This window comes from Anastrepha ludens, chromosome 5, assembly GCF_028408465.1.
Source record: "Anastrepha ludens isolate Willacy chromosome 5, idAnaLude1.1, whole genome shotgun sequence".
NCBI lineage: Eukaryota > Metazoa > Arthropoda > Insecta > Diptera > Tephritidae > Anastrepha > Anastrepha ludens.
Genome location: NC_071501.1, coordinates 93098682 through 93118985, shown reverse-complemented (window position 1 = coordinate 93118985; position 20304 = coordinate 93098682). Strand labels below are relative to the sequence as shown.

The 20304-nt window shown below is 36.1% G+C and overlaps 2 protein-coding genes across 2 annotated transcripts in view; one reads left to right on the top strand and one right to left on the bottom strand.

The window, feature by feature from the left end:
* Positions 1–741: 741 nt before the first annotated feature.
* Positions 742–20304, bottom strand: part of LOC128864920 (diacylglycerol O-acyltransferase 1) — a 54284-nt gene continuing 34721 nt past the window's right edge. The window contains exons 2-11 of the mRNA XM_054104686.1: positions 16544–16874; positions 16246–16374; positions 15101–15195; positions 12667–12719; positions 2507–2615; positions 2293–2442; positions 1907–2214; positions 1669–1835; positions 1501–1606; positions 742–1410 (exon numbers count right to left, since the gene is read on the bottom strand). Of these exons, the coding sequence (XP_053960661.1) occupies positions 1174–1410; positions 1501–1606; positions 1669–1835; positions 1907–2214; positions 2293–2442; positions 2507–2615; positions 12667–12719; positions 15101–15195; positions 16246–16374; positions 16544–16827 (1638 nt within the window). The 5' untranslated portion in view covers positions 16828–16874 and the 3' untranslated portion in view covers positions 742–1173. The remainder of the gene's footprint in view (positions 1411–1500; positions 1607–1668; positions 1836–1906; positions 2215–2292; positions 2443–2506; positions 2616–12666; positions 12720–15100; positions 15196–16245; positions 16375–16543; positions 16875–20304) is intronic.
* On the top strand, positions 4234–8078 carry LOC128864917 (exportin-2). Its single transcript, XM_054104684.1, has 8 exons — positions 4234–4544; positions 4618–4769; positions 4826–5533; positions 5596–6079; positions 6138–6440; positions 6497–6653; positions 6715–7015; positions 7084–8078. Exons 1-8 carry the CDS (start codon positions 4460–4462, stop codon positions 7810–7812), a joined length of 2919 nt encoding a protein of 972 aa, XP_053960659.1. The 5' UTR covers positions 4234–4459; the 3' UTR covers positions 7813–8078.

Sequence of the window (20304 nt, the reverse complement as noted above, 5' to 3'; positions counted from 1 at the left end):
AAAATAATGGATTTCTTTTTCCCCAACCATATAAAGGATTTTTAATGAGAGGTGTTATTTCGATATTCAAAGAAAAATTCTGTTTTTTATATTAATATAAATGATCGCACGTTTATTTCATTATAAAGAGGAAGGTATGTCGATAATAGTGGAAAATAACATCAGGCAAATGACCACCAGGACCACGCTTACAGGACAATATCCATTTCATGAAATTTTCCATAACTGAATTGCAAAGCGGCTGCTCTATGTCCTCGATAGCCTCACGAATTCCGTCTTTGAGATCTTGAATCGACCCTGGGCTGCTGGCGTAGACCTTTTCTTTCACGTGATCCCAAAGAAAAAAGTCACAAGGTGTTAAATCACAAGATCTCGGTGGCCAATTGTGATTACCTCTTCGAGAGATAATACGGTCCGGAAACTTTTCCCGTAAAAAATCAAAGGTTTCGTTGCTTGTGTGGCACCTAGCGCCGTCTTGTTGAAAATAAACGTTGTCCAGATCAATACCATCCAATTCCGGACATAAAAAATCGTTAATCACTTCTCGATAGCGCAATCTATTCACCTCTAACACCTGTTATTGGAAAACCCTATATTTCCTTTATGCTGTTACATTCAACCGTTATGTGAACGAAATTATAATAACCTTGGCCAAAAGTAATATTAGCTTTGGGCGTAATGATTTCTTTATTATAACAACTTACTTCCTCTGCCTGGTTCGGTATTAAAACGATCTGTAGATTACTTAATTTATCAATCTTCATTTTTTTATTTTATTTCGATTGTATTTATTTACAAAACTTAAACCAACTACTATATTGGTATGTATTTTATTTTAAGGCATGCAGTGTAACTTAACAATCAAAAATTACTTTAAATGCAAAACAATTCAGTTTATGTCTAAAATTCTAAAAAGTAGATACAATTTATCGTTTTCTTTGTTCAGTAGCAAACTTTAATAAAAAAACACCACTTATATGATGCATTTTTGAGTTATAAAAATTACAAATTATAATAATAATTTGTTTCTAAAGTTCGTTTTTATTATTTTGCCTAAAAAAGCATTGTCTGCCTTCCCGTGTGCTACCATCCTAACAACTTTGCATCTACTGCATTCTAAGTACTCGGTTCTATTTGCTTTCCTATAAAATAATAAAGTAAATGTAGTATTATCTAGGCCTCAGTATAAACGGTACTATTTAAAGAATCATGGTAGTGTGTCACAACATAGTCGTGGTAATACATCATTATACAAAGCGGTTGCCCCAATATTATCGATGCCCACACAACGATGTTGCCCATGCGTGGTCCCATTTTACGTTCAATTGATTTTGATATCGCCGAAAGCGGTATTTGAGCCATCATGCCGAGGAAAGCCCATATCTTGTGGGTTTGAAGCGGAATGGATACCTTGGGAGAGATATACATACACATATAAACATTAGTAAAAATATAAAATAAGAACAAATAGAGAGAAAAATACAATTGAACGCTTTTTACCAAGTATTCATGGAAGAAGGCGCTTATAAGGAAAACAATAGTTGATGCTTGCGGGGAAGAGTAGCCCATTTTTACCACGGGTACGTACAGATGTCTCACACACCATCTAAACATGATTAGTTGAAAGTTGTAAAAATAAGTTTTTTCATATTGTTAATTTTTTTTTACCTATGCACCGGCATATTCCATGTGCGCCAGAACGTATCAATATTATTGGCATTCCACCAATCACTATAGAAATTGCGATCCGCGAAATGTAATAATTCACCTACCGCATTCAGAAATGAATGGAATAGCAAGTAGAAGAAGCACAGCCAAACTAAGTGATTAGGTAACTACACGAAATAAGAATGGAAATATATTTTTATATTAAGTTTTAAATTTCACAAGCCACCAAACCACTTACCGCCAATTTAAGTAGCCTCTCAGTGGCTAAACCGATTTCCATATTCGAGAAAGGTATAAGTGAATTGCGCACTGATGGTATAATCCATTGTTGGTATAGAGCCATGATAACATTAAAGCCGAAAAGTACCTCTAACAGGCGTTTCAACAAGAAACGTTTGCGTACACGTGTCGTTCTAGGGAAGTTTAGCTCATAGCATAAGGTTGGAGCAAGTAGAAAGTAGAATAAGTCCTTATAGCAAAGATTGTCTGGATATTGTACTAGCTTAGGTATATCCTCGTCGACTTCATCATCAATGAAACCATTTCCTGCAAGATTTACAAACATAAAATCAATATTATATAATATTACTCATAAAATATTATATTAAGGAAGAAGAAACTTACGCAACTCAGCTACTGTTATACTTGGGCGTCGCTCACGCGGGTTGTATTGCTTAAGGTAATAGGTCTGACGGCACCACATATTCGTTTGCACATAGCTCCATAACTTCAGGAAAAGTAGAGAATAAATTGTACATACAGTGGATGCGCCAACTGCAATAGAGATCAGTGTTAATAGTCAGATACGTATTTTAGTCCTCCATTTGTTTTTTATTACTTAAACTGAATGCTTCGCCCTTTAGATGTATTATGACCACAGGTAAGAAAATAACCAATATTATATTGGCCACTTGGACGAACATTCCAAAGGACTCTGAGAGGATTTCCTGTAAACAGAATATGAGGAAATTTAATAGTATACATAAATATTAGTGAAATTGAGAAAATTGTTTTAACTATTGATATTTGCTTACATGCTCTTATACAACCTCAAAATTTCTAAATATTTAAATTCTTTCAGCCAAACACCCTATTTAAGGAAGTAAAGGTTAGAAGATTGTAATATTATTGGAATTTTCTGTTGAAAGCTGTAATTTTCAAGCCTAAGAGGCTTCTTCGATTGGCACTAATCGACCTCTAGTATATGCAAGAGTCTCTTGCAGCGGCTAAAGAAACTTCTTCTTTCCTATTAAAACTACACTATCGTAAGATCACAGATTATATGCTTAGCTTGGCTATAAATAAATTTTGATCCTTTTTAAGTGTATTATATTAGTGAATAGTAGGGCGGGTCGATTTAAAAATCGCTCATGAAAATCGTATTCTAGGGATCAAAATAAGAAACTTCGCCGAAGGAACCATACCTCTAATACGAATTCGGATGTCCCCCAATTTCAAAATATCACCATTTTTGGCCTTTACATGAAAAAATCAGCTAAATGGCTATGTTTTTTCTTTATTTTTATTTGTTTATAATAATATTTATTATTTATTTATAATAATATCTATTTTTTCTCTTAAGAAATTTATTTAGTCAGAACATATGTAAATGAAAAAATGAATTTAAGTGAGTTTTAGAAAAGAAACTAAAAAGTTCGACCCAAATTGGGGGACATCAGAATTCGTTTTAGAGGTATGGTTCCTTCGGCAAAGTTTCTTATTTTGATCCCTAGAATATGATTTTCACAGAGCAATGGGCGATTTTTTTTCCTCCCCACAAATCGACCCGGCCTAGTGAATAGTCTGATTAATTGTAAAGACATGAAATTACCTGTCTGAAAATTTCAATCTAAGAAGTTGGATATTCAACAATACTATTTACAAGCGGTCGCTGTGGCCGAATTTATTGGTAAGTGATCATCATTCGACAATGCCTAGTCAAGATACCCCCAATGGTAGAACAAGTTTTTCTAATAGCAGTCGCTGCTCGGCAAGAAATGTTAAAAATCTGCGAGTATTATAACTATAAGAACGATTTTCTGCTGTTTATAGAGGTTGTAAAACTGTGGGTCGCTCCATTTGTGGAAAGATATCAAGACTCATACCATAAATAAGAGGAAACACAAAAGCAAAGAGTGTAAGCGTCAATTATATATATATTTGTCCAATACCTCTTTTCAAATAGGAATCAACAGTGATAAGCTCACTTGATTTCAGTTATCGATGCTTCAGTAGCATATTAAGAAATGTATTGAAAAATATATAAACTATTTAAATATAAGTTGGTTTTGCCCCATTTCAAAGTATGTTGCCTAAAAACCTATTACATTTATATTAGTTGTCTTCTCTTTGGAAAAAAAAACTATTTAAAATAAAATTCAAAACCTATTAACACATAGTCGTTCTATAATAGCCATTTCTCCACTTATGTTGTGAGTTTCATGCACTGTGCAGTCCCGTCTACATCTCTATTAACGAGATACCATCAATAACGTAGCAAACAGTAACCGCAGCTAAGTTCATGTGCGGTCAAATAAGACGAATGGTGATAAAGCGAACTAGAAAGAGCAACGGTTTTCGCAGAGAAGTACTCATTTCACATTGTTCGTGTTTTTCTTTCATTCAGCTCATTCTTTGAGTGCCGTTTTTGATTGTGAGATTTTCAAGTCTCGCCATTTGTAAATTTTATTGTGTTATCTGGTGAAATTGAAGGAAATTTGTCATAAAAATACACTTAATTAAGTGGGAATAAGATTTTTAATAGTTGGTGCAACAAATATAATAAATAAATATGGATATAAATGACACGAATTTACAGCAATTGGCAAATTATTTGCAACAGACGCTTAGTCCAGATCCCAATGTGCGGCGACCAGGTGCGTTTCAGTAGCAAATATTATCCTTGGAATTCTACTTATTTGTAGTTTGTAATAAATGCTTTTGTTACAGCTGAAAAAATATTAGAGACAATTGAGACACAACGCAATTATGCAGTGCTTTTATTGAATCTCATTGACAAGCAAGAAGTGGACATGACAATACGCGTAGCCGGTGCCATTGCATTTAAGAATTATGTGAAACGGAATTGGGCAGCACATGAAGTAAGTTTTTAAAAATGAAATAAAATATTAGTTTTCTACCTCTATCTTCGAAATAGGACACAGATGGCATAGATAAAATATGCCAACCCGACCGCAATACTATTAAAACGCTTATTATTACGCTGATGTTGCGTTCACCGGCAGCATTACAAAAACAATTGAGCGATGCGGTCAGTATAATAGGCAAGCATGACTTCCCAAAGAAATGGCCACAGCTCATCGATGAGATGGTGGAAAAATTCGCCACGGGCGATTTTAATGTGATTAATGGCGTTTTGCAAACGGCGCACTCACTTTTCAAACGTTATCGTTACGAATTCAAATCACAGAGCTTATGGGAAGAAATTAAATTGGTTTTAGACCGCATGGCCAAGCCGCTGACCGATTTGTTGCTCGCCACAATGCAGCTGGCCAAAGTACATGAGAACAATACTGAAGCGCTGAAAGTCATTTATGGCTCGCTGGTGTTAGTGTGCAAGGTATTCTTCTCGCTGAATTCACAAGATTTACCGGAGTTCTTTGAAGATAATATGCCCACATGGATGAAGGCATTCCACGAGTTGTTGACTGTTGATGTGCCATGCCTACATACGGGCGAGGATGAAGATGCGGGTGTTCTAGAACATTTACGTTCGCAAATCTGTGAGAATATTGGTTTGTATGCACAGAAATACGACGAGGAGTTCGGCCCGTATATGGAAACATTTGTGACGGCTGTGTGGGAATTGTTGATGAAGACTGGAAATCAAACTAAATATGATGCGGTGTGTATAAAAATGTGCATGTTCTTATTGTTTGCTTCTACTAAACGTCACTTCCCTTACAGTTGGTTTCAAATGCTTTGCAATTTTTGTCTGTAGTGGCTGAGCGCAATCATTATCGCAAAATATTCGAAAACCCTGAAATACTTGCCAATATTTGTGAGAAAGTGGTTATACCCAACTTGGATTTCCGTCAATCGGATGAGGAATTATTCGAAGATAGTCCCGAAGAATATATACGGCGCGATATTGAAGGCTCTGATATTGATACACGCCGTCGTGCGGCATGTGATCTCGTAAAGACGCTAAGTCAAAATTTCGAGGCAAAAATATTTGCGATATTCGGACAATATTTGGAAATATTGCTAGCCAAGTATAAAGAGAATCCAGCGGCTAACTGGCGCGCTAAGGACACAGCCATTTATTTGGTAACTTCGCTGGCTTCACGAGGCGGCACACAGAAACATGGCATAACACATGCTTCCGAATTGGTGCCGCTGCCACAATTTTGTGCCCAACACATTGTGCCCGAACTGGAGCGTCCAAATAGTGAGTTAATTTGTGATTTTGTTCCTAACTATATTTGAAAAATATGAATAATTTACAGTTAATGAGCTGCCTGTCTTAAAGTCTGCGGGCATTAAATTTATCATGGTTTTTCGCAGTCTCTTGGGTCCACAGACTTTGCTCGCCTGCATTCCACACTTGATACGCCATTTGCCGGCAGAGAGCGTTGTTGTGCACAGCTATGCGGCTTGTGGTATAGAAAAATTACTTGTAATGCGTGATAGCAATCAGCAGTTGGTGATTAGCGCAGAGCATTTGGCGCCTTTTACAAAGGATTTGCTCGGCAGCCTCTTTGGAACGTTGTCATTGCCCGGCTCCAGTGAAAACGAATATGTGATGAAAGGTTTGTGGATAAAGTTAATTAAAATGGTACTAGACTAACTGTATACCCATTTGCAGCAATTATGCGTAGTTTTTCTACTCTGCAAGAAGCTACCATGCCGTATATGGCTGTGGCTTTGCCACGCCTAACCGAAATTCTCAATTTGGTTGCCAAAAATCCATCGCGTCCACATTTCAATCATTATCTCTTCGAAACACTCTCATTGGCCGTGAAGTGAGTACTAAACTGGTTTCGCTATCTAAACTTGTTTGTAAATTATTTGCCTGTTTTGTAGAATTGTTTGCAAAACAGAACCTGCAGCCGTTAGTTCCTTCGAAGAAGCACTCTTCCCCGTTTTCCAAGGCATTTTGCAACAAGATATTTTGGAATTCATGCCATACGTTTTCCAAATGCTTTCGTTGTTGCTGGAAATACGCGAAGGAAGTGGTTCGATACCAGAGCCATACTGGGCGCTCTTCCCTTGCCTCTTGGTACCGGCTTTATGGGATCGTCCAGGGAATGTTACGCCGCTTATACGGCTCATAACCGCATTTATCAGGCAGGGCTCTGCGCAGATAAACGCGCTGGGCAAATTGGTAATGCAATTCTACATTCTCCACGTTAATAATAAAATAAATAAAATTAAATCTTTAACTTTTTGCAGAACGCTGTTTTGGGTATTTTCCAGAAGATGATAGCTTCTAAATCGAACGATCACGAGGGCTTCTATCTTATGCAAAACCTGCTCGCCTACTATCCCATCGATGAACTGCAACCTAATATGCGCCAAATTTTCGCATTACTCTTTCAGCGTTTATCACTCTCGAAGACCACTAAATATGTGCGTGGCATCATAGTTTTCCTATGCTACTGCACCGCCAAGATGGGCGCACCCGCTCTAGTGCAGCTAATCGATCAAATACAGGAGAATATGTTCGGCATGGTTATCGATCGTGTCTTCATACCGGATATGGGGAAGGTCTCATCGGAGATGGATCGTAAAATTGTAACTGTCGGCATTGCAAAAATACTCACTGAATGCCCATCAATGCTGGCACCACCCTATGTACAACGCTGGTCACCGTTACTGCAAGCTCTTGTTGAACTCTTCGAGCTGCCACCTGATCAAACCACGCTGGATGGCGATCATTTCGTGGAGGTGGACGATGCGCCCGGCTATCAGGCAGCTTTCTCACAGCTCAGCTACGCGCAACCGAAATCTCAAGATTTTCTTGCCGAAATCACAGATGGGCGCAAATATTTGGCAGAGTCCTTGGCAAAGTTGGCCCAAACACGCCCAGGTGAAGTGCCCACATTGGTGGCCACCATCGGCGATAACCACAAGCAGGCGCTGCAAAAGTACTGCGATCAGGCGGGTGTGCGTATAGTTTAGAGAAGTGTGAAGTAGAACAACGATTGTTAATATAAAGTTAAGTTGTAGCATGACACTTGAAGAACCTGCATAAACTATTAACCTTTTTATACATACACACACACACGCATGCGCTCGCAATCGCCTTTGGCGTGATAGACGCACACATTTGCCTTTTTTTGTTATGCTTCATTGTTTAAGTGTACTGTTTAAACACAAAATATTGTCACTTTTTTGTCATAATTTTTCTGCTAAACTATAAATAATAAATCTTAAAATGTGCGTTTTTAATCAACAACAAATATGCGATCCATGCGGAATTAAACGTAGCTGTGTAAGGGACACTAATTGTACAGCTGAAGGTCACACACAGCGACATAATAAACATTCGAAGCGTTTTCTACCTTTGCCGCTTAGGATTATTTTGGATATATTTTTGACAAATCTCTGAAATAAACTTCAACTACTTGGCTGGCAATGCCAATTTGGCATAATTGAAGCGGATTATTTTTCCCAGAAATATTGTTTCCATTTAAATTTCAATAACAAAACATTCGAAAAATTAATAAAAATTTTCGGCAAACAACAAAATTCTATACAAAAAGCCAAAAATAAATAAAAACGAAAAATCTGCAAAATTTATCAACTCTCAATGCTAGTGTAAACGAAAAAAGAGAAACAAAATCTGCAGTAACGCGCGCTAACAAGAAATGCATCCAATTTGGAGACCACTTTTGTACAAGTCCATCAAAATTCTAACACGCCAGGTATCATACATGCGAGATGGAAAAGGTAAGCGCGTGCTCACTTAATATTCAAAGAGAATGACAACCATAAAATGCGAGGCGTAGGCTATTTTTGAAACCCACCAATTATAAGGTTGGTGAATGGGCTGCGGGACTCCTTTAAAAAGCCAGATGAAGAGAGCAGAAGTTAAGATTTTGGTTTCGCCATTAAAATGGCGTACTTAGTGAAGAAGTTTAGAAAATTATCGTTTGATTTCTGAATCTCCTAAATGAGTGCAATAATTTTAACAAAAACACGCTTCATAGCTTAACGTCATCTATGGCTTAACACTTCATCACATAGAATTGTTACAAATTATTAAGCTTTGGTGTTCATATATGCAAAAAACTTGCAAAGTAGGGGAAGGTGAGAGAGCAAAATTACATTTGATTTTGAGGGGAAGCTGCAAGTTTTTACTGTATAATTTTGTACTTAGAAGAATATGCATGTGAGAAAAACAGCTGATCCCTAATGGTGATTAAAATGGAGACTGTAAGCAAATATATTTTAGATAGAATTTATAAGTGCATATGCACTTTTGAACCACAAAATATGAAGAAAGCTGTGAGACAACAATACATCTGACAGCGATGAGGAAATGGCACAAATTATTGTGAACAAAAAAAAAAAATCATGTAATGCTATGCTCATTATTTTGCACTTTATTTGGTTTATTTTTTTTTAATTTTAATACGAGGTAGGCCACTGAACAAATTTTTAATTTCTGTAATTTTTCCCCGCCACCAATTTAATTAGCTGTTCGTGAAACTTGCAAATTTTTAGTGGTTTTGCGTTCATGTACCTTTTTTGATATTTTTCTCTTGGAGAGCGAATTTTCAGAAAATAAGTTACTACATAATTTTTACATGAACAGACCTATAGTCATATCCAAGAATGATAGAAACAAAATTGCGCCCATCAAAGAGTGAGTGATGTCATATTAGCTGAGTTGTGCAGTGTTGCCAACCATTTGCTCTTCGCAATAAATGTAGTGCTTTTTTAAACCCAAAATGCGTAAATTTTTAAGTTCGGTCTTTGTTCCTTTTTTTTAATTTAAAGCTACCGAAACTGTAAGTGAAAAAAATAACTGTATTATTAAACAAAATAAGGGTAAAAAAAGGTCACTCTGAGTAGATTTTAGTGCTAATGCAACTTTCTTGCTTCTTATAAAATTTGATATTTTGAACGTGCAAATTTAATTTGTTGCTCCTTTTAAGGTTATACAAGAATATTAAATCTTCTTCTCTCAATTTTTCTTAACATTGAAAACCTTTTTACACATTTTAAAAAGCTTGGAATTTACTGAATGGGAATTGAAACCATAGAGGTTTAATCGTTTCTTCCGGCCCTCAATCCTTAGTGGGACATAGGGAATCAAGAGGTGTGTTCATAATAAAAATAAGCAAAAATACTTAAGAAACCATAACGACATTTTTACAAAAAGAGTACCTTATCTTGTTATATAACCTCAAATAAACCGAAATGTCGTTCTCTTAACAAAAAACTCATCAATTAAATTGCACATAACCCTAACACATTTATTTAAAAAAAAAGCACATTTAATAACAATTTGTCACGCATACAAAGTTCTTTAATAACTCAATAGAAATTTGGTATTTTATTTTCTTTAAATGGGCATTTAAGCGCGTTTTATATCCAAAGCTAGGCAACACTGCAGTAGCGAGAGGGAAATTTGACTGCTGGAAGGAGAAGAACACCAATAATGGTAATCTGGCCATACTGGTGCCAATATGACGCCACTCAATATCAAAGTAACGGTACCACGACAGACGCCATCTCATTATTCATTCCATCATGGAACAGACTTATAGTCATATCAATACTTCGTGTGCCCCTCCCTCTCATCTCTAATTGGTTTTTTCAGCGTAAGCATTCTTGCTACGAAGACTTTCACATAATTCTACTGAAATCGAATTTTATAAAAGTTCATACTTGCATCGCCGCGTTCGATTTTAAGATACACCACAAGTGTTCGATGAGGTTAAGGTCTGGAGAATGCGTAGCTTATTTAGCTTAGTGTTGCAAAATTTCCGAATTGATTGGCCTGAATTGTTCTTCCTACCTACCATTAATCTGTTGGTTGCTTAACATAACGAGGCTGCATTTTTCCGTACTTGTGCTTTGTCAAGTCCATAAACCGCAGTTTGACATCAAGCGATTTTTTTTGAGTATCATCTGACCATAGCATCTTTTCCCAGTCTCTTGGGTTGTACTTTTTTCGAAACCAATGTTTTCTTTTGGTTGTCAGTGTATAAAGGCTACTTGAGGATTTTTCTCCATGTTCGCCATACTTTTTCCGCAGAAAATGTTTAACAATCACTCTGTTTTATTAGAAAACCCTTATATGGTTTTCTTTAGGTACTTCTGCCTTAACCTTACCACTGAAAAAATGGTCCTAAGTTTTCTCCATACACTTTTTGGAAATGCTGTTAAAATTACTGCCCTTGGCCGGATATAAAAGCAGTGACGTTTCCGACATTTTGGAATGCTACACTGGTTACCAAAATTTGAAATTTGTTAAATTTTTGTGTTTGGTTGTTTTGGTTTTATTATATTTAGAATGCACTATGCTTTTGTAAAGATTTAAAACAATTTATATATATTATGTAAAAAAACTAAGTAAAAAAAAAAATATATACATATAAATAAAAAAAGTGCGTGTAGCATAGTACACATGACAGAAGTGAGACTTTCAAGGCAGACAAAGAAAGAAGGAGAGACCCGAAAGAGAATGAGGGAGAGAGAGGGATAAAGAATATATATCTAAATAAATTTACAACATTTGCAGAGAATACAAATAGACAAAATTTACAAAAAATGGAGAAGGGTCGACCGGTGTAGGTAAACGCCGGACACAAACCGTGGCAACAACGGAAACTACTCTGAGCGTTTATTACCCGCACCAAGAAAATATAACGGTAAAAAGTAGTCACCAAAAATATATTTCCTACAAGTTTGCACCAACAAACAAGCGCCAAAAAGTAGGCAGTGTTATTTCTCACTAGAAATTAGCAACCACAAGGAAAAACTCACGAAAAAGAGCCTAAAGTGTATCTAAGATATATATAAGGTATAGCCCTCTCTCCCCCTTTCCTCTACGTTATATCTTTTTTCTATCTCGCGGAACGAAAATACTCAAAACATTGCATGGCCTTGAAATTTTACTCTCTATTCTCGCTCGTCCATCGACGCCTAAGAAGTTTTACTTAAAAAAAAACTTTAAATTTAGACTTTAAAGTTGACTGTCTGCATCTGATAGATTTAATAAAATATGCTGTAAATAGAAATGGTTATGCACTTCCTCAATATCCACTGGGACAGTGTAGTATGAGGGCCGTTTGAAAAGTCCGTGCAAAAATAAGAACTACTTAACTGTTTGTGGTAAACCTTTTTCATTTTTCGACATAGTTTGCTTTTAGGCTTATACAGTTCATCCAATGTTGTTCTAGTTTGTTGATCCCTTCCGAGTAATAGGATTTGCCCAGTCTGAAAAATAGCCATTCGTTTCTGCAATCACGTCCTCGTTTCAATAAAAAAATGTTCCCGCCAGCAATTTCTTCAAATTGGTGCACAAAAAGTGTAGTCCGAGGTATTGAAGACTGGAGAATAGAGTGGATGTGAAACGAGTTGAAACCCTATTTCCATTAATTAGGCGACCACAGCTGCTGAGACGTGAGCTGGTGCGTTTTCGTGATAGAAAAGGACCACATGAAATTCTTTTTCGTCCATTTTTTGAAAATCTCTCGATTTCCACGGTTCAAACGAATGTCAAATCCAAAGAAATAGACTGATCTGGCTGAAACTTGGTGTGTGTTCTTCCAAGAGATGCTAGTAACTAAACATAATCTCGATACGCGCCCGAAGTGCCATCTCCCTGACTTTGCACGGACTCTTCAAACGAGCTTCATATTGGGATTAAAACAAATAATAAATACAATATAAAAATACAATATCTTGTTGCACTTTACCCGCGATATGAATAAATATTTACATAAGTATGGACATACATATATACATACATACCGTATGTACATAATATTGCGTCAATAAAGAAAATTGCTTACTCACCATTGCCAAACCCTTTTCCACCATCAGACAAATCGAGATGTGCACAAAGGAGTCTATAAATAAATGTTATTTACAAATGACATATGTATATGCGTATGTAGCGTACGAGGGTCACTGTTTACATTGTGAGCCTCAGCAACCCTATGTGCTGTCGGGAGCTAGCGGACATTTTCACTGAAAAGTTTTGCATTTCTGACTATAACCTCACTTTATTTTGTCATTTTAACGTCATTTGTGTTGTTTATAGTTATTGAATAACTATACAAGTAAAAAACTAAAACTATAAAGTTTTATATTAGCGAGAAAAAAAAAAAAAGAAATTAATTTGTGAAAAGGAATCAGAATGCGTGATTAGGTTCCCGATTACCGAATAATTATGATTGCAGTGCCACTCAAAACTTAAGAAAAATCGAAAGAAATTAACATATTGCTCAATGAATGATTGCAGCTAACGTAATTTTTAAATATAATTTTTTTTTAATTGTAATCCTGTCTTTTTTGTATAATGATTACTGTAATTGATTCAGAGAAATAATTTTATTAAATAGTAGTACAAATCACTGCCATTATATTCATTTTATAAAGAGGATTTTATTGAATGAATGAATGGAAATATAAAGGGTTTTCCAATAGGAGGTGTTATTTTGATATAAGATCAAACGTTTCGTTGCTTGTGTGGCACGTAGCGCCGTCTTGTTGAAAATAAATGTTGTCCAGATCAATACCATCCAATTACGGCCATAAAAAATCGTTAATTTTCGAAAAAGTAAAGTCCAATGACTCCGCCGGACTATAAACCGCACCAAACAGTCACACGTTGAGGATACAGAGGCTTTTCAACAAAAACTCTTGGATTTTCTGAGCCCCAGATCAATTTGGCTTGTTGACGAAGCCACCGAGGTGGAAATGGGCCTCATCACTCAAGATGATTTTTCGATGGAATTTCGGATCATTTTCTTGCATTTCAACGACCCAATCAGCAAAGACACGACGTTGTTGATGATCGGCCGGCTTGAGTTCTTGTGTTAACTGGACATTATAAGCCTTAAGACCCAAATCTTTACGCAAAATACGGTGTAATGAAGTTTGTGGAATGCCTAATTCCAAAGATCGACGAGGAATGGACAAACCTGGGTTTTCTTCAACACTTTCGACTACAACAGCAATATTTTCGGCTGTTCTTGAACGAAGTGCACGGGTTTTATTCTTCACATGACTAACTTGTCCCAACAGCTCGAATTTTTCCACCAATTTCCGTGTTGCGGTCCGACAAGGTGCTTCACGATGAACCAAAATGTTCGAGCTTTACGAACCGCCTCTGCCAAATTTTCACCATTTTTTTAGTGAGTTTTAATAACTTCAATGCGTTGTTTAAGCGTTCATCGTTCCATTTTTATAAATGGCGTAGTTTCTATTTGTCAAATATCAAAAAATTACAGCTTCCAAAGTGACATTTACCGAAATCGCGGGGTATTCAAAATAACACCTGTTATTGGAAAACCCTTTATTAAATAAATTAGAAAACTTCGATATTAGCAAACAAAAGATTTTATAACTAAAGATTTTATAATTAACAAAGACTTCAAAATATGCCCTGTGCATTGATGAATTTTTTTATTAGACTCACAATATAATTAGTTACCCTCGCACGCAAACTTCAATATTAGCTTCACTATACAATAACAGATTTTATATGTGTAAGTAACAAAGACTTCGAAATATTTTCTATGAATTTATAAATTTTTTTACTAGCCTCAATATTAGCTTCAATATTCAAAACAAGTAACAAAGACTTCAAAATATGCACTGCGCATTTTTAATTTTATTTTATCAAACTCACAATGTAATTAGTTACCCTCGCACGCACATTTGTATTAATTATATGTTAATGTATTTGGATTAAAAAATATTCTCGTAGAAATGGATGTGAGTTTAAATTATCTTTTATTGGGTTTCCCAAATTTCGTAGAAATTATTTACGAGGGTAGCTCAGATTTATTTATCAGTATAATAATAATATTTAAAAATTTCTTAAAAAATGCTTAAGTTTCAGATATACAGTCTGTGTCACAAAAAAGGAACCGTAATTATTCATGAAGTATAAAAGATATATATGTATGTATTTAAATTTTTTTTAAATGAAAGAATGTACAAAACTACGAGTCGCAATTACAAGAAAACAACCGGTTCTTTTCTTCTGACACAGACTGTATTATTATTATTTTATTCTTACGTTTTGGGCACTAAGAAGCGATTAAACCATGCCATGGTAATATTTTTACTCTCTAAATTTTAATTATTGGATTATATTAGTACTAAATTTTGTAAGTTCCCATTTAGAACTTTCCATCACGTTTTGAACTTATATCTAATTCTTCCAAGACTTTTCCAAATATTCCCCTTTATCATACAAAGAGATACATATCATACTTACATAAAATCAACAATAATGAAGCGTGTCCTTCTTGTCCTTCATTTTTACCACTTAAAAAGAAATACCAATCTAATGGATTTATTCTGATACCATATCTGCAAGAAAAAATAAAAAATTGACAATGTTTACCTCTGTTACTTTGAACTTTTAATAATTTAATTCTTTGTCGAAGTGAGCCCTCGTTTGGGCAGCTACATATTTATCCTAACCTAAACCACTTTGAACATGACTGAAAAAAATAGCGCTTAGCTCAACAGCCGCATTCTGTATGCCTAATGGTGTTCACACTCGTCAACGTAAACGTATACCCGTATCAGCTGACACGATGAAACAACGATCTACGATACTATGGAACGGAACAGTGGTGAGGATTCATTTACATGGGGCTCACATTAGTTTCATCGTGCCAGCTGATACGCGCTTACGTTTTCGTTGGTGAGTTTGAGCACTATAACGAGCGAACGTACGAATGATAGAATTTGGTAACTCAGCTGTTCATTTTCGTTCACCATCACTCACAACAGTACGAGTATTAACACAAGAATGAATAGTCGTTTCGTCATACAGAATGCGGCTGTATGCTTCTCGGCATATTTGTGGCGGGCAACTTTTTTCCGCAAATGACCATTCTGACTATTATAAATGTTTCGCCTCCAACGTTGAGATTTTTTTTTGTTAGAAATTTTCTTAAATAAAGGCACAACTCCTTAACCGAAAAAGAATTCAGAGATAAAATGTCTTCCTTAACATTTTGATGTTTTAATACTGAAAAGTTGAAAAAGAGCGCACATCGTTGGAACTAAAAGCCAATACGAAGGCTTAGTTTATCAAAGCAATGAATCGTAATTCGTAACTAATGCGTAATTTTTAAATTTTTTTAGTGTAGCTCATAGGATATAATTGAAAGGCATAGGCACGATTAATAAGCTGGAGTTCAATTCCCATTTGAAGTAAAAAGAAAATTTAATATGGATTGATTAAAAATTAAGAAGCAAAGATTAGGTATCTTTAACTATTTTATTTCACGATCAAAACGTAGTTTTTTGTTAATATTCTTACTCAAACCAATTGCGAAGTTAATATAAAAATATAAAGTTATATATTTATTTGCCGTACGTAGAATTTTTTTTTTAACCTTGACTTACTTTAAAAGATTTTCTAAACACAGTCGAAATCCCCCAATAGTTAATAGCAGGAAGCCCCAGTTGACGAGTCCCGTGAAATTACTAAATCCCGAACTCCATGAAAACAGTGAGTCGCGCGGCCGGTGGCAACTAAAAGAAAGAAAAAAGGTGAAAATCTCTTAATTAAATTTTCCTGAAATATTTGATATTTTGATAGTATAATTAATTGGCGCACGCTGCTGCCTCTGCTAAAGATACCCTACTAATTCTTTCGATATCTAATGCAAGTTCTTTTGTGTTATATAAAATATAAACTTACGGTTTGTCTGGCTGCTCTTTACGTTGTTTCTCCTCTTTGCTTTGTATCTCCTCGGCGCGCGTAACACTCTGCGTTCGCCGATATCTCTGTTTCTTTTCCCCATTGTTACCATTATCGTCTTTGTCCAAAACTTTTCGAAATTTATTCAGATCTATAGGTATGCCATTTTGATCCAGTAACGCTGAGCTGGATCGTCGTTTACGCAATTCGCTGACATTGTTGTCGGTGGCGGAGGCAGATCGTCGCAGCTTTTTTATGATGCCAATGCCGTCGCGTTGCGGCATACTGTGGCTGCTGCGAAGCGGAGTTGGATGGGAGGGTGGTATTTAGACTGGAATGAAATGAAGGCATATAAAGTATTAGATGAAATATTTAAATATCTTCGAATGTTCCATAAATCCTTTTTTGAATTTGTGCATTACGAATTAGGGCTGTGTTAACTGCTTCGTGAACTCTGATGAAGTTCATGAGATTTTTGATAGGAAAGAAGTAAGAACCAAGATGTCTAAATATTAGTTCCGCGAGAGAAGGGCAGTTAAGGAGAAGGAACTGAGATAATTCCACCTCATCCTACATACGGCTGACGCAAAACGGACTCGAAGTAATTGCAGGTCTTGCGGCACGCATGTCTCGTGAATAAGGTTCTGTGAGGCTGCGCTTTTGTCATCATCGGAAGATCTCTCGAACACCTCCGATCCATACGCGTTCCCAGAAGTATAAGTAGAGTGCAAGTGGTTGAGGAGATCCCAATCCTCTACCTCAAAGGTCTCTTGCCTGGCCAGCTAATCTGCCTCGCAGTTTCCCGCAATGTCGCTATGTCCAGGTTTGCTGCGAAGTTGGTCCCAAAGGACTTGAATTTTAGCCAAAAAAGGGACCGTGTTGATATCGTCAAAGACATGATTTCCAAGACTACAGCCGACCCAAAATTCATCAACTGCATCATTACTGGAGTGGGGACGTGGGTTTATGAGTACGACACGCAATCCAGAAATCAGGCGAGTGTGAGCTCCGAATGAACTAAGACAAAACAAAATTGGAAGTCAATTCGACCTCAAAAAGGCATATAAGAGGAATGGAAAAAAAATTACTTCTGCATGCACCAAGAAGTTGGTGGAATCGGTGTGAAAGAGGCTCCAAGCTTTTCTTGATCCTTTAAAATATTAATTTACCAAATTTACTATTAACTACATGCAATGGCTTTAGGACTGCCATAGATATTTTGACTGTGCGTTGCGTTTTTAATTTGTGTTTTATTTTTTTTTTCTATTTTTTCTACAACAATAATCGTAAATATTCAAAATGTTTTTCTTTTCCACTAGATTTTCAATAAAAACATGTTATGTTACCAACTGGCTTATCAATTTTGCCAAAAATGTGTTTTATTTTCGGTTAATTTCATTATTTAAAAATTTTTAAAAATTTCACGGCATCACTTTGGCTGTGAGCCGATGAAAGAAATAAAATGCAATATACACAAACAAATGTTATTGTGTTGGTATTGTCCTAACTTAGAGTGGTATACTATCGACAAGATAATCTTAAGAATTTTTATTAATAAATAAACAAAGTTTTATATGCAATGCAGAAAAATAAACCATAAAATATGAAGAGTATTTTCATAAATGTATAAATTTCTGATAAGATTATTTTTTCACCTCCACGATTCCAAGCAAACACAATTTTTATAGGTATTTCTCTCTGTTTACTTTTTGCACTTGTTTGAAAATTTCGATAATATAATATAAGCGGCTTAACATATTTTTTGATAAGAGGTGATTGATTTTTTGTATTTTTTAAATGTCTACATATAAAAATCCAAATAATCATCACGAAGTAGTCCAATAAAATGGAAAGCAATGAAATGCAATTTTTCTCCATTTAACCGCAATTTATTGGCTAATAATTCATTGCACGCATAGGAAATTGATATTTGATGTTACATACATACGTACATTACGGTAATCTTTGCTCTATTACTTATATACACACATATGTATGTATGTATGTATTATTAATATATTTTTTGCATCATTTGAACGCCGTTGTATTAGATTTCAATTAACCACAATTCAGGTATTCAGCCGCATGACACATACGAGCAGACATATATGTACATACATACATTCATGCACAAATGATTACAGAGTTTGGATGAGATTCCCCTTTGCGTCACGCATATGATATGGGATATCACTTGGGAAACACCTATCAACCTGGCAAGCACACTTCCATGAGCTCAAATGTTTTTCCTGTGGTATCACTTTAAATATCAAAGGGTGGGCCAAGTGCTGTTTTTTCTTTGTAAATGCTATTAAAAATCAATGTTTGATATTTTTTAATGCAGAAAGGGTAAACTTCACGTTTAATTGTTGTTCAAACAACAACCTGATCTGGCACTGCAGCAATCCAGTTCATATACTTTCGGCTATTATTTCAGCAACGAGGTTCTGTGAAGGATAACTGATGAATTTGGCGCTCAGAAGATCGTTTGGTGAACTATTTGTGTATCACGGAGCGTCACTACTGGAAACTATTGCTCTTCTACGGAGCTGAAACTACTGCTCTTCCTAGAGCAATTCTTTAATGTGCCACCAACAAAATTTATTTCTCACGTCTCTCTAGGCCTCTCCGTTGGTCATAGTGTTGCTATTGCCTTCATTTTTCATTTTCATAGTTGCAGTGTTTCAGCGATTTCAGACTTAAATTTCTTAGTTTTCAAATTTTCAAACTTTGTACAAAATTTTTCAATATTTCTTCAGATCTCCCAACTTTTTAACCAGTCTAAGTTTGCAAACGAAGATCCCATAATAACGCAATTTAAGAGAAGGAAATGGAAACGGATAGGCCGCACATTAAAAGACAATTTACACGAAGAGTTAATTCGCTCTTCGTGGAAAGTCATGCGTGTCCAGCTCAGTGGCAAAAAGTGTAGAGAAGTCAACGGGGTAGGCATGCACGCACGGTCAGCAAAATCGAGGGGTTTTTTTGACATTTCATTTTCAATGCATGCACATTTTCTTATTTTTATTCAAGGGCACTTTGGGCTCGGAATATATACATATATATATAATTGGCGCGTACACCCTCTTTGTGTGTTTGACCGAGCTCCTCCTCCTATTTGTGGTGTGCGTCTTGATGTTGTTCCACAAATGGAGGGACCTACAGTTTCAAGCTGACTACGAACGGCAGATATTTTTTGAGAAGGGTTTTCATGGCAGAAATACATTCGGAGGTTTGCCATTGTCTGCCGAGGGGCGACCGCTATTAGAAAAATGTTTTTCTTAATTTTGGTGTTTTACCGAGACTCGAACCTACGTTCCGCACCAACCCATTCGGCTACAGCGGCCGCACGACGAATAGCCAACGAAGGAATAGCCAAAGAAAAATTGTCCAATTAAATGCCAAAAACAAGCAGGGAAAGCCGCAAACAAAAGCTCATCGTGTCATATCACGAAGATTTCCGAAGACTTCTTTAAAAGAAAAGTCATCATGTAATTTGGCTCTAAAAAAGCCGCCTGATAGATTGGCGCTAGAATGGAACCCACACGGAAGTAGAAGTCGTGGTCGCCTAAAAACATTGGAGAAGACCAACACTCCGCGAACTTGCACAAGCCAATATAACGTGATACAGTCTACGACAGTCGGTTATATGTAACCGGACCGGCCCGGATATATGTCCGGCCAAGGACTGTCACTTCAGCAGCATTTGCCATATATGTATGGGGAATGTTTATGCTGATACAACAACAACAATGTAGAAA

Excerpts from the sequence above, each read along its gene's own strand:
- LOC128864917 (XM_054104684.1), top strand. The coding sequence starts at position 4,460 with ATGGATATAAATGACACGAATTTACAGCAATTGGCAAATTATTTGCAA. Across the intron at positions 4,545-4,617 it reads TCCCAATGTGCGGCGACCAG|CTGAAAAAATATTAGAGACA; the intron begins GTGCGTTTCAGT and ends CTTTTGTTACAG. Across the intron at positions 6,080-6,137 it reads CGAACTGGAGCGTCCAAATA|TTAATGAGCTGCCTGTCTTA; the intron begins GTGAGTTAATTT and ends AATAATTTACAG.